General features: G+C 49.5%; 1 protein-coding gene across 1 annotated transcript in view; it reads left to right on the top strand.

The window, feature by feature from the left end:
- Nucleotides 1-834: 834 nt before the first annotated feature.
- RAB39B (RAB39B, member RAS oncogene family) overlaps nt 835-13,809 on the top strand; it is a 36,399-nt gene continuing 23,424 nt past the window's right edge. The window contains exon 1 of the mRNA XM_030209422.1: nt 835-1,049. Coding sequence (XP_030065282.1) covers nt 835-1,049 — 215 coding nt within the window. The remainder of the gene's footprint in view (nt 1,050-13,809) is intronic.

Consider the following 13,809-nt stretch of genomic DNA (forward strand, 5'->3'; position numbering starts at 1 on the left):
GGAAGATAAAATCGAGGGAGCATCGCTTGTTTGTAGAGCCAGGAGCCGGACTTGGTAAATCCGAGGCGCTCGATCCGGTTCAGTCTGTGATGATTCCTTGCGTTTTACCGAGGATTCGCTGCGTGTATTCTGGGCCTGAGCAGCTGACCCACATTTCAGCTGGGTTTCTTTTCCCCCCCGCATCTCTGAAAAGGAAGGATCTTAGCACATTTTATTTTTTTAAGTACCAGGAGAACAAGGAAGCCGTGCATGTGAATTCCTTTTAGATTTAGAAAGACAGCAGGACTGATACAATTTTATTATTTTTTTTCTATATATATAAAAAAAAGATTCCATATCGGTTCCAGAAGTTCGAATTGGATTTACGAGAAACGGAAACCATCTGACCTTTGGATCTGAAGGGAGTTCTGGTGCTGCTCCAGGGAGAGGGGCCAGCATGAGCCGGGAGGCAGCCCCGTAGCCCCTGCCAGGAGTAAGAGAGGGGGAGGGGGACGACGACAGCGCCGCCTCCCACAATTTTATTGTTGCCATCTCATTTTCTTTCTCCACCAGTGCAGGAGCCCGGTGCACAGCGTCCCCTGCAGGTGGCTGTTCTCTGCAACCTGCATAATGCCCATCACCCGCTGTATCGGAGCAGCGCTGCAGAACTGCGGCTTTGGCCGTGGCCCGGGCTCCGTTTTCTGAACGTTCGGTGCACTAGACTGACGTGCATGGTGCATTTATTGCACTTTCATTCATTGACTATTTTCCTGACCGTCGCTGGGAGGGACCTTAACACGGATTTGGATTCTGTTATTATTATTTTTTTTTTAATATATATATATTTATTGGAAGATGGAGGCGATCTGGTTGTACCAGTTCCGTCTGATCGTGATAGGAGACTCCACGGTGGGCAAATCGTGTCTGATCCGCCGCTTCACCGAGGGATACTTCGTACCGGTGTCGGATCCCACGGTGGGGGTGGATTTCTTCTCCAGGCTGGTGGAGATCAAACCGGGTAAACGCATCAAGCTGCAGATCTGGGACACGGCGGGGCAGGAGAGATTCAGGTGAGCTGAAGAAGAAGAAACCCTCCACCACCCACCCCTCTTCCACCCCCCCCCCCCTCCCCACAGAGTGGAGCTAGCAGCCAATGGGGAGTTTGTAGGGATGATCAAGCACCCAAGCAGTGTTGCATGAAGGAGCCCCACCCACGGTTTTCTTGACTCTCTCCCTCCCCATTGTTTTCCTATGAAGAAAGACTAAGGAGGCTAGGGCTATACAGCTTGGAGAAGAGACGGCTGAGGGGAGACATGATAGAGGTATATAAAATAATGAGTGGAGTGGAACAGGTGGATGTGAAGCGTCTGTTCACGCTTTCCAAAAATACTAGGACTAGGGGGCATGCGATGAAACTACAGTGTAGTAAATTTAAAACAAATCGGAGAAAATTTTTCTTCACCCAACGTGTAATTAAACTCTGGAATTCGTTGCCGGAGAAAGTGGTGAAGGCGGTTAGCTTAGCAGAGTTTAAAAAGGGGTTGGACGGTTTCCTAAAGGACAAGTCCATAAACCGCTACTAAACGGACTTGGAAAAATCCAAAATTCCAGGAATAACATGTATAGAATGTTTGTACGTTTGGGAAGCTTGCCAGGTGCCCTTGGCCTGGATTGGCCGCTGTCGTGGACAGGATGCTGGGCTCGATGGACCCTTGGTCTTTTCCCAGTGTGGCATTACTTATGTACTTATGTCCTCTACTTGGCTCACTTTTATTACATAGAGCAGTGATTTAACCTATTGTGATGTCATAGTGGCTCATTCCACCAATAAGAGCCAACCTCATTAGTGATGTCACAATGGCTTGATTGTATAGAATGTTTGTACGTTTGGGAAGCTTGCCAGGTGCCCTTGGCCTGGATTGGCCGCTGTCGTGGACAGGATGCTGGGCTCGATGGACCCTTGGTCTTTTCCCAGTGTGGCATTACTTATGTACTTATGTCCTCTACTTGGCTCACTTTTATTACATAGAGCAGTGATTTAACCTATTGTGATGTCATAGTGGCTCATTCCACCAATAAGAGCCAACCTCATTAGTGATGTCACAATGGCTTGATTGTATAGAATGTTTGTACGTTTGGGAAGCTTGCCAGGTGCCCTTGGCCTGGATTGGCCGCTGTCGTGGACAGGATGCTGGGCTCGATGGACCCTTGGTCTTTTCCCAGTATGGCATTACTTATGTACTTATTCTTAGCTTCTCACCCTTTTTCTTCTGGCATTCCTTTCACTTTCCTGCTTCATCTTTTCCAGATATGGGGAAAGCAGTAAATCTAGAGGACATGAATTGAGATTACAGGGTGGTTAATCTAGAAAATAAGGAGATATCTCCTTATTTTCTAGATTAATTTCGATTAGGGAGATTACCTCTTCGTGATAATTACAGGGTGGTTGACATAGGTGTAACATCAGGAAGTAGTACTTTTTCAAGGAGAGGGTGGTGGATGCCTGGAATACCCTCGAAAGTGGTAGGGACAAAAACAGTGACAGAAATGAAAAAATGTGTGAGATAAATACAAAGGATCCCTATATGCACAGAGAATGGAAGCGAAGGGTGCTTAGACGGTAACTCCAGCAGTTGGTAAGGAAGGCCTGTGCTGGACAGAGTTCTACCGTCTGTGATCTGAAAATAGCAAGGACAATCAAGAACAAGGACGCATATATCACATTCATATTATTTATTTCTTTACCATGTAACCCAAAATCCTGTAACACCAATTGTTTATATTCTTATTTCCACTATTCATAAGCCACATTGAGCCTGCAAAGAGGTGGGAAAATGTGGGATACAAATGCAACGAACAAAAACAAAACAAAAATGTATTTGCTTACTGAGATTTATTATCTGCCTTTATGAAGAGATTCACCCAAGACAGTGTACAACAGGTATAATTTAACATAAAATTTACAATTTTGTGAATGGCATAACAATCCTATCCTATATAATAATTCTCACCTCCAACAGGATGTGCTTGGGACCGTGCCTGCCGGAAGTGGTCTGCTAAGCAGGCACACACTGACCTCAGTGACATCAGTGACAGACAACTTGGCAAAGCAAAACAATCTGAGTGCTGGCCATTAGGACACAGGGTTGATAGGAGAGTTTTAAAAGACTGAAGGAACCGAAAGTGTTAAAGGGGGGGAGGAGGGGAGTTCTGAACGACTGAAAGACATGAACATTTCGGAAAGGAAAACAATCTGAATGCTGGCCATTAAGACACAGGGTACATTGGAGAGTTTTAAAAGACTGAAGGAACCAAAAGTGTTCAGGGGGGGGCAAGTTCTGAATGAATGAAAGAAATGAAAATTTACGAGATGAACACAATCTGAATGCAGGGCATTTGTACACAGGGTAGATAGGACACTTTTTGAAAAAAATGAAGGACGTGAAAGTATTACATCTTGGGGGAGGGGTGAGGAGGAAAGCGGTGGGGTATCCGGATACTGGGCGTTAGGGCCACGGGGGGGTACATAGACTTTTGAAAGCCTTAAGGAACCCAAAGTGTGGGAAGGAGGAGGAAAAGGAGGGGAGGGAACGGGGTGAGGGGCATTAGGAACAGGGGAGGGGACCCTGTCACACACTCTCATTCTCACACATACACTGTCACACAGACAGTCTCACTCTGTCACACACCCGCACATTCACTCTGGCTCTCTCTCTCAAACATACACACTCCCAGGAAAACCTTGCTAGCACCCGTTTCATTCGTTCCAGAAACGGGCCTTTTTTACTAGTAGTAAATAAAGAAAAACAATTACTCCTCAACCCTGTTATAACGCAATGTAAGCATGGCTCCCAATTTGATGAACAGGAAATAGCGTGACGTCGCAATGCCAAAGCCGTCTCTCCACCCACTCGGAGCAGTGCACACATCTCATACCTCAAGCCAGGGCCGCTGAGAGACTGAACTGGGCCCGGGGCAGGACCACCGCAACCAGCCCCCCCCCCCCCCCCCCGGATCGCTGCCGCTTACCGCCCCCCACCCAGGATTTCCGCAGCCGCTGCCCCCCCTGCCCGCCGGAACTGTAAATACCTTGGATCCTGAGGTCCTTTTTCCATCGCTGCTCTTTTCTCAGCCGCATTGCCTGCCCCTGCAGCTGCTTTCTCTCACGCCGCGCATGCTTGGTTTCAAAACCGAGCATGCGCGGCTTGAGGGCCCAGCAGCTGCTTGGGAGGCAATGCAAGGGGGGGCCTAGCAACGGAGTTTTCTCTCGCCTGCTCCTTCGGGGTGCGATCACCCGGGTCCCTTCAGGAGCAGGAGAGAGAGACCCTGGCGCTGGCCCCCCCCCCCCCCCCCCTTGGAGACCTGGGGAATTTTGCCCCTCCTCTTGGCAGCCCTGCCTCAAGCATTCCTCCTTGGGTCAAAGAAATGTCTCGTGTGTTTTAATATTTATGTACCCATAGTGAGTTCTGATTGACCGGTTCTGTGGATAGGAAAACGGTGTCCACCTAGTGATGGGGCTTTTCAAAACTGTTACGTAGTAGAGGAAACTTTATTTCATTTATGAGCCGCAGAACCGTCAGAAAGAAACATGCCATGATGAAGCCCTGGGATCTTCTGTTGAGAACACAGGCCGTGTTCCTTTTGCTGTCCCCCACTACCGTGAAGCAGCAGTTCCACTGACAGAGCAAAAGCCGACAGAGCTGCAGATCTGCTGTTAAACCTACCTTCCTCTAGATCCAAGTAAGAGCACTGCAGTGCTTAGATCCATTAGTGATATGAATCTTTTCATCTCTCTTTTATTATATTATTGTACGCTGTGGGTGTATCTGAGGGGGAAGGCAAGAGACCAGTTTGCACCATTGTTGGATTATTGCTTATGAATATGACCGTGGTGCAGACAAAATTATTAAACCTATTTGTGGCAAATTGCTGACTGCCCTATTTTTGTGATGCCAGTATTTATTTATTTATTGCATTTGTATCCCACATTTTCCCACCTATTTGCAGGCTCAATGTGGCTTACAATGTTCCGTGATGGCGATCGCCATTCCCGGCATGAGAAGTACAAATTGGTATTGCATTACAGATCATAGGTGGTAGAGTAGATTAAGCAGTCAAGTATGGAGAATTCATTTTCGGAAAGAGAAATAAAGAGGGGGTGCGTTAAGGTTCATTCGTGTCGAAGTACCTGATGCAATCAGTATTTGATCATGTAGGTATGCAGCCTGCACGGAGTGGCGGGTGTGGCTCTGGCCACCGCTGTGGGTAGACTGGATGGACCGTTCAGGTCCTCTGTTATTGTTTCCCTGAATTTTTCCTTCTCCCTTGCCTTTCGCTCTCTCCTGTCCCTTCCCCATCACTTTCCCTTTCCTTCTCATTTCTCACCACTGGCTATCAATACCTTTTCTTTCCAGTTTCCTCCGCTTGACCTTTCTGAAGCTGCTGGTTTCTCGATGTCCCATAACAGATAACTTGCTGTTGCTTCCAGAAGCAGGAGGTTGGCCAGAACGAGCATATATGGGGTGTGTAGGGAGAGACATAAGCAGTGGATGAAAAAGGAGGTGATGAGGCCTCTCTCGTGCAACATTGGTGAAACCTCAAGTGTGTCTAGTTCTGGAAGCCATACCTCTAGGACTGTAGTTCTGAATCTTTTTTCTGTTGTGACACACCTGACAGACAATATTCACCAGTGTGACACACTGAACACTACAGTTTTCAGCTGAACAAAGGTGGGAAAAAACCCTATGTAGCATTTAATTGTTGCTAACAATGATCTAAGGGAAATACAAACGCAATGCTGGTGATAGCCCACCTTTTTGATGCTGCTTTTAACTCCTAACCCTTATTCACTTGTTCAGAACCCTTATTTTGTCATCTTCACCTTAATATTCCCTTATCTCTTGTTTGTCCTGTTTGTCAGGCCTAATTAGATTGTAAGCTCTGTCGAGCAGGGACTGTCTCTTCATGTTCAAGTGTACAGCGCTGCGTACGTCTAGTAGCGCTATAGAAATGATAAGTAGTAGTCTTTGGGATTCCAGAATCTTGCTACTCTTTGGGATTCCACACAGAGTCTTGCTACTATGGGATTACGGAATCTTGCTATTCTTTGGGATTCTGCATGGAATCTTGCTACTATTTGTTCTTATCGCTTATTTGTCCTGTTTGTCTGTCCTAATTAGATTGTAAGCTCTGTCGAGCAGGGACTGTCTCTTCATTTTCAAGTGTACAGCGCTGCGTACGTCTAGTAGCGCTATAGAAATGATAAGTAGTAGTCTTTGGGATTCCAGAATCTTGCTACTCTTTGGGATTCCACACAGAGTCTTGCTACTATGGGATTACGGAATCTTGCTATTCTTTGGGATTCTGCATGGAATCTTGCTACTATTTGTTCTTATCGCTTATTTGTCCTGTTTGTCTGTCCTAATTAGATTGTAAGCTCTGTCGAGCAGGGACTGTCTCTTCATTTTCAAGTGTACAGGGCCAAGAGTACTATGGACTATGCCTTGGTGCCCCCAGGTAGAGAAGCTAGAACCTTGGACTCTTTTGGGAGGAAGTTGTTCCAGCCCACCGGTAGCATCTTCAGTTTCTGCAGGGAACGCACCACTTCCAGTACTGCGTGTTGCCTTTTGGCCTTTCGTCAGCACCCAGCGTCTTTACCAAATGCCTAGCAGTAGTTGTAGCATCGCTATGCAGGCTGGGGGTGCATGTGTTACCTTATCTTGACGATTGACTGGTGAAGAGTACGTTGGAGGATGGTGCTCTGGAGTCCATGCGGAGGACTATTCGGGTGTTAGAGCTACTAGGGTTCATTATAAACTACCCCAAGTCCCATCTTCAACCTGTCCAGCGATTGGAGTTCATTTTAGCACTGCTTGATACACAGAAGGTTTGAGCCTTCCTTCCAGAACCAAGAGCGGACACTGTGGCTGCTCTGGCTTCTCAGGTTCAAGCCTCTCTGCAGCACAGCTCGACAGACATTGAGGTTGCTGGGCCACGTGGCTTTCACAGTTTGTGACACATGACACGCCTTCACATGAGATCAGCCCAATGGACCCTAGCCTTCCAGTGGTACCAAGCCACGGGAAGTCTAGAAGATGTCATCCAAGTGTTCAAGATCTTGTTCACTCTCTGTTCTGGTGGACCATTTGATCCAGTTTGACTCCGGGACTCCCATTCCAAATTCCTCAGCCTCAAAAGGTGCTGACAATGGATGCATCACTCCTAGGTTGGGGAGCTCATGTAGATGGGCTTCACACTCACGGAGCCCCTGGTCAGTCCAGGAAACAGGTCTTCAGATCAGTCTCCTTGGAACACTCTTATGGCTTTCAGAGATCGGCTGTCTCACCAAATTGTACTCATTAAAACAGACAACCAGGTTGCAGTGTATTACACCAACAAACAAGGGGGCTCCAGATCACGCCCTCGGTGTCAGGAGGCCGTCCGCGTGTGGTGCTGGGCTTGCCAGCACGGCATGTTCCTTCGAGCCACTTATCTAGTGGGCAAAAACAACAGTCTGGCTGACAGACTGAGTACAGTTATGCAATTGCACAAGTGATCTCTCAGCATTGGTGTTGCCCGTGAGATCTAACGAGCATGGGGCACCCCCTCGGTGGATCTCTATGCCACTCACCTGAATCACAAAGTCCCTCAGTTCTGTTCCAGTTTTCAGGCTCACAACAGAGTGGCATCGGATGCTTTCCTTCTGCATTGGAGGATGGGTCTTCTGTATGCATATCCTCCCATCCCTCTTGTGGGGAAGACTTTGCTGAAACTCAAGCAAGACCACGGGACCATGATCTTAATTGCACCTTACTGGCCACATCAGATCTGGTTCCCTCTTTGTTGGAGGTTTGCCGTCTGGTGTGAGGGCAAGGCCCTAGATCCTATTTCCTGCCCTACACAGACCCTGCGTGAATACCTTCTGCATCTTTCTGAGTCTGGTCTAAGACCAACTCCGTAAGGGTTCACCTCAGTGCAATTAGTGCTTATCACCGTGTAGAAGGTAAGCCCATCTCTGGACAGCCCTCTAGTTGTTCACTTCATGCGAGGTTTGCTTTGTCAAAGTTCCCTGTCAGACCTCCGCCTGAGTCATGGGACCTCAACGTCGTTCTTACCCAGCTGATGAAAGCTCCTTTCGAGCCTCTGACTTCCTTCCATCTGAAGTATTTGACCTGGGAAGGTCATTTTCTTGGTGGCTGTTACTTCAGCTCATAGTTTCTGAGCTTCAGGGCTTAGTAGTTGATGCAACAAGTCAAGCGGAAGATATTCAGAAGGACCAGACTGAAGTCACAGGAGGAGGAGTGGCCTAGTGGTTAGGGTGGTGGACCTTGGTCCTGGGGAACTGAGGAACTGAGTTCGATTCCCTGCACAGGCAGCATATTGTGACTCTGGGCAAGTCACTTAACCCTCTATTGCCTGCCGCATTGAGCCTGCCATGAGTGGGAAAGCGCGGGGTACAAATGTAACAAAAATAAATAAATAAAAATGATGATTTATTAAGGGGTCTTAATAAATCATCATTTTTGACTGTTAACATCTGTGACTTCAGTCTGGTCCTTCTGAATATCTTCCGCTTGACTTGTTGTTTCTTTGTGTGTGTTTTTGCGGGAGAATTGGACTCTCTTTGTTGTTCTTTAGTAGTTGATGCACCTTATACTAAGTTTCATCACAACAGAGTAGTCCTCTGCACGCACCCTAAGTTCCTGCCGAAGGTCGTGTCAGAGTTCCATCTGAACCAGTCAGTTGTCTTGCCAACATTCTTTCCCTGAACTCATGCCCATCCTGGGGAGAGCGCCTTGCACACCTTGGACTGCAAGCGAGCATTGGCCTATTACATGGAGCAGACAAGGCCCCATTGACAGTCTGCCCAGCTTTTTGTTCCTTTTGATCTCAACAGGGTGGGGGTTGCCATCGGGAAACGCACAGTTTCTAATTGGTAGATTGCATTCCTTTCACTTATGCCCAGGCTGGGCTGACCCTAGAGGGTCACGTCACGACTCATAATATCAGAGCTGTGGCTGCGTTGGTAGCTCACTTGCGGTCAGCCTCTGTTGAAGATATTTTCAAGGCTGCAACATGGTCTTCAGTCCACACATTCACATCTCATTACTGCCTTAAGAAGGATACCCGGCACGATAGTCGGTTCAGGCAGTGTTGCAGAATCTGTTTGGGGTCTGGAATCCAACTCCACCCCACTAGGCCTGTTTTATTCTGTTCCAGGCTGCACTCTCACTCAGTTCGTATATAGTTTAATCTGAGTTATGTCCTTGCGAGGACCGTTGTCCAGTGATTGTTATTTGTAGTGAGCCTGGATGCTATGGATTCCCCACTTGTGAGAATAAATAGACTTGCTTGTTCTCGGAGAAAGCAAATGTACTTACCTGTACTGCAGACCAGGGGCGTAGCCAGCCTTCCGTGGGTGAGGGGTCCAGAGCCCGGGGGGAGGGGGCACATTTTAGCCCTCCCCCCTGCGCCGCCCCCCCACCGCCGAAATTGCCGCCCCCCTCCCACCGCGACCCCGCCGCCGCTGCAGCCTACCTTTACTTTTGCTGGCGGGGGATCCCACTCCCCGCCAGCCGACGTCTTCTTCTTAGTCGCTTCCCGCTCTTCAATTTGTTTGCTGACGTCCTGCACGTTGTACGTGCAGGACGTCAGACTCAGAGAACAGAACTGTTCTCTGAGTCTGACGTCCTGCACATACAATTACGTGCAGGACGTCAGCAAACAAATTGAAGAGCAGGAAGGACTGAGAAGACGTCGGCTGGCGGGGAGTGGAATCCCCCGCCAGCAAAAGTAAAGGTAGGCGGCGGCGGGGGCGGGTTCGCCGGGAGGGGGGTCCTGGGGTGAATCTGCGGGGGCCCCGGCCCCCTCAGGCCCCACGTAGCTACGCCACTGCTGCAGACCTTATCTACTATAATAAAACTCGCCCTCAACGTTCTGAAGACAACGTTCTGAAGTCACTCAGTCACTCCCTGAAGGGTTCATGGATTCATGGTGGTGAAGCCACAACACTGACCATGTCTCTCTGCCCCGCCCTCGCATGACGGACCAATCAGAAAAAACACCCTCAACATTCTGAAACACAAAGGACCATCACAACACCGTTCCCAGGCAACACTAGGCAACATAAGACGGACCAATCAGAGGAAACTACGTGACAATAAGGGAGGAGCATTCCCCAGCAGAATGGCTCATTATCTGAGCAGCACGGAGAGCACAGAACCACCGCTGGAACGAGAGAAGAATATTCCTGCTGTGGGTATGTGCAAAAATAGACCGGGGGGGGGGGGGGAGAAATTTTTAAATGCCTAATGCCAGTACTGAAGAGTGCCAGAGGGCCTATAGCACAGACTATATTTGGGATCGCTTGACATGGAGTCAGAGGAGCCGGAAAACAACGTGCCCGTCACCATCTGGGACGTGGGCGAACAGGACAAGCTGCGGCCCAGCTGGAAGGATTACCCGCGACCCAGCCAGCAGCAAACAGCGACCAAGGACAGCACAGCACATCCCCCAACCCCCAAGCAAAAAACAAAACAAAAAAAGACACACATCAACAACCTGCACACACACCGCACCCTCACACACTCACACACACACACACAAAATAACTCTGTGACACATACACACACACACAAAAAAAGCCACATGCTAGCGCCCGTTTCATTGGTTTCGGAAACGGGCCTTTTTTACTAGTGTTCTCATAAGCCCGTCCACCTCCCTTTGGAGTTGTCTCCTATTTACATTTTTATTTTTGATGTAGTATCTAACTGTGGGAGACGTGGGAGGTGGGATGGCACTTACGCATGAGCAGTAAAGCATGTCTCATGCTCTACAAAGATCTATTTTGAGCTTGTTAGACGCTGCAGACTGGGCAATGCAGTGCCACGTTACTGACTTGTGAGAATATAAGGCCTGCTGTCCTCGGAACACCTGCTACAGGTAAGTACCTTCGCTTTACTGGCAGGCTTCATTACCTGAAGACACTGACTGAGATCTTTGCTGTCTCAGTATTAATCCTATCTCCAGTGTGACTATTTATTTATTAATTATTAATTTCTTTTCTTTTCAAAATTTCTATTACACATTATCTTTACAATTCTAGGTGGATTACAAATCAACATACACAGTTTAAAAACATACAAACGAATTGCAATAAATAAAAAAGAGAAAAGTCCAGGTATCACTTTAATTTAAAACATGATGAAGTCTGTTTATCAAACTCATAATTTATTTGTTACATTTGTACCCCGTGCTTTCCCACTCATGGCAGGCTCAATGCGGCTTACATGGGGCAATGGAGTCACAAGGAGCTGCCTGTGCCTGAAGTGGGAATCCAACTCAGTTCCTCAGGACCAAAGTCCACCACCCTAACCACTAGGTCACTCCTCCACTGTTGCTACTATTTGAGATTCTACATGGAATGTTGCTATTCCACTAGCAACATTCCATGTAGAAGTTGGCCCTTGCAGATCACCAATGTGGCCGCGCAGGCTTCTACATGGAATGTTGCTAGTGGAATAGCAACATTCCATGTAGAATCTCCAATAGTAGCAACATTCCATGTAGAATCTCCAATACTATCTATTTTATTTTTGTTACATTTGTACCCTGTGCTTTCCCACTCATGGCAGGCTCAATGCGGCTTACATGGGGCAATGGAGGGTTAAGTGACTTGCCCAGAGTCACAAGGAGCTGCCTGTGCCTGAAGTGGGAATTGAACCCAGTTCCCCAGGACCAAAGTCCACTACTCTAACCACTAGGCCACTCCTCCATATTCAGATTAAAGGCCTGATCAAACAAAAAGGTTTTTAATGCAACTTTAAATTCTTTCAGGTCTCTCAGAGGCCAAATCTTTGCTGTTAAATCATTCCACATTTTATGTCCTGCAACACAAAAATATAGATATTCTGTTCTCCTCAAGAGGTACCATATGAAAAGATGGTACATCCAGCAAATTGGAAGCTGCTGATTGTAAAGACCGTGAAGGTTGGTGAAATGCAGTGTAGATGATACTACTGATGAAATTTTATTAATCAAGACATTAAACACCAACAATAAAATCTTGTAGCGAATCTGATACTTGATTGACAAACAGTGCAATGCAGTCAAAACAGGAGCAATACATAGTAACATAGTAGATGACGGCAGAAAAAGACCTGCACGGTCCATCCAGTCTGCCCAACAAGATAAACTCATATGTGCTACTTTTTGTGTATACCCTACCTTGATTTGTACCTGTCCTCTTCAGGGCACGGACTGTATAAGTCTGCCCAGCACTATCCCCGCCTCCCATCCACCAGCCCCGCCTCCCACCACTGGCTCTGGCACAGACCGTATAAGTCTGCCCAGCACTATCCCCGCCTCCCATCCACTAGCCCCGCCTCCCACCACCGGCTCTGGCACAGACCGTATAAGTCTACCCAGCACTATCCCTGCCTCCCATCCACCAGCCCCGCCTCCCACCACCGGCTCTGGCATAGACCGTATAAGTCTGCCCAGCACTATCCCCGCCTCCCATCCACCAGCCCCGCCTCCCACCACCGGCTCTGGCACAGACCGTATAAGTCTGCCCAGCACTATCCCCGCCTCCCATCCACCAGCCCCGCCTCCCACCACCGGCTCTGGCACAGACCGTATAAGTCTGCCCAGCACTATCCCCGCCTCCCATCCACCAGCCCCGCCTCCCACCACCGGCTCTGGCACAGACCGTATAAGTCTGCCCAGCACTATCCCCGCCTCCCATCCATCAGCCCCACCTCCCACCACCGGCTCTGGCACAGACCGTATAAGTCTGCCCAGCACTATCCCGCCTCCCATCCACCAGCCCCGCCTCCCACCACCGGCTCTGGCATAGACCGTATAAGTCTGCCCAGCACTATCCCCGCCTCCCATCCACCAGCCCCGCCTCCCACCACCGGCTCTGGCACAGACCGTATAAGTCTGCCCAGCACTATCCCCGCCTCCCATCCACCAGCCCCGCCTCCCACCACCGGCTCTGGCACAGACCGTATAAGTCTGCCCAGCACTATCCCCGCCTCCCATCCACCAGCCCCGCCTCCCACCACCGGCTCTGGCACAGACCGTATAAGTCTGCCCAGCACTATCCCCGCCTCCCATCCATCAGCCCCACCTCCCACCACCGGCTCTGGCACAGACCGTATAAGTCTGCCCAGCACTATCCCCGCCTCCCATCCACCAGCCCCGCGTCCCACCACCGGCTCTGGCATAGACCGTATAAGTCTGCCCAGCACTATCCCCGCCTCCCATCCACCAGCCCCGCCTCCCACCACCGGCTCTGGCACAGACCGTATAAGTCTACCCAGCACTATCCCCGCCTCCCATCCACCAGCCCCGCCTCCCACCACTGGCTCTGGCACAGACCGTATAAGTCTGCCCAGCACTATCCCCGCCTCCCATCCACTAGCCCCGCCTCCCACCACCGGCTCTGGCACAGACCGTATAAGTCTACCCAGCACTATCCCCGCCTCCCATCCACCAGCCCTGCCTCTCACCACTGGCTCTGGCATAGACCGTATAAGTCTGCCCAGCACTATCCCCGCCTCCCATCCACCAGCCCCGCCTCCCACCACCGGCTCTGGCACAGACCGTATAAGTCTGCCCAGCACTATCCCCGCCTCCCATCCACCAGCCCCGCCTCCCACCACCGGCTCTGGCACAGACCGTATAAGTCTGCCCAGCACTATCCCCGCCTCCCATCCACCAGCCCCGCCTCCCACCACCGGCTCTGGCACAGACCGTATAAGTCTGCCCAGCACTATCCCCGCCTCCCATCCATCAGCCCCGCCTCCCACCACCAGCTCTGGCACA

Source organism: Microcaecilia unicolor, chromosome 7 (genome assembly GCF_901765095.1).
Source record: "Microcaecilia unicolor chromosome 7, aMicUni1.1, whole genome shotgun sequence".
Taxonomy (NCBI): domain Eukaryota; kingdom Metazoa; phylum Chordata; class Amphibia; order Gymnophiona; family Siphonopidae; genus Microcaecilia; species Microcaecilia unicolor.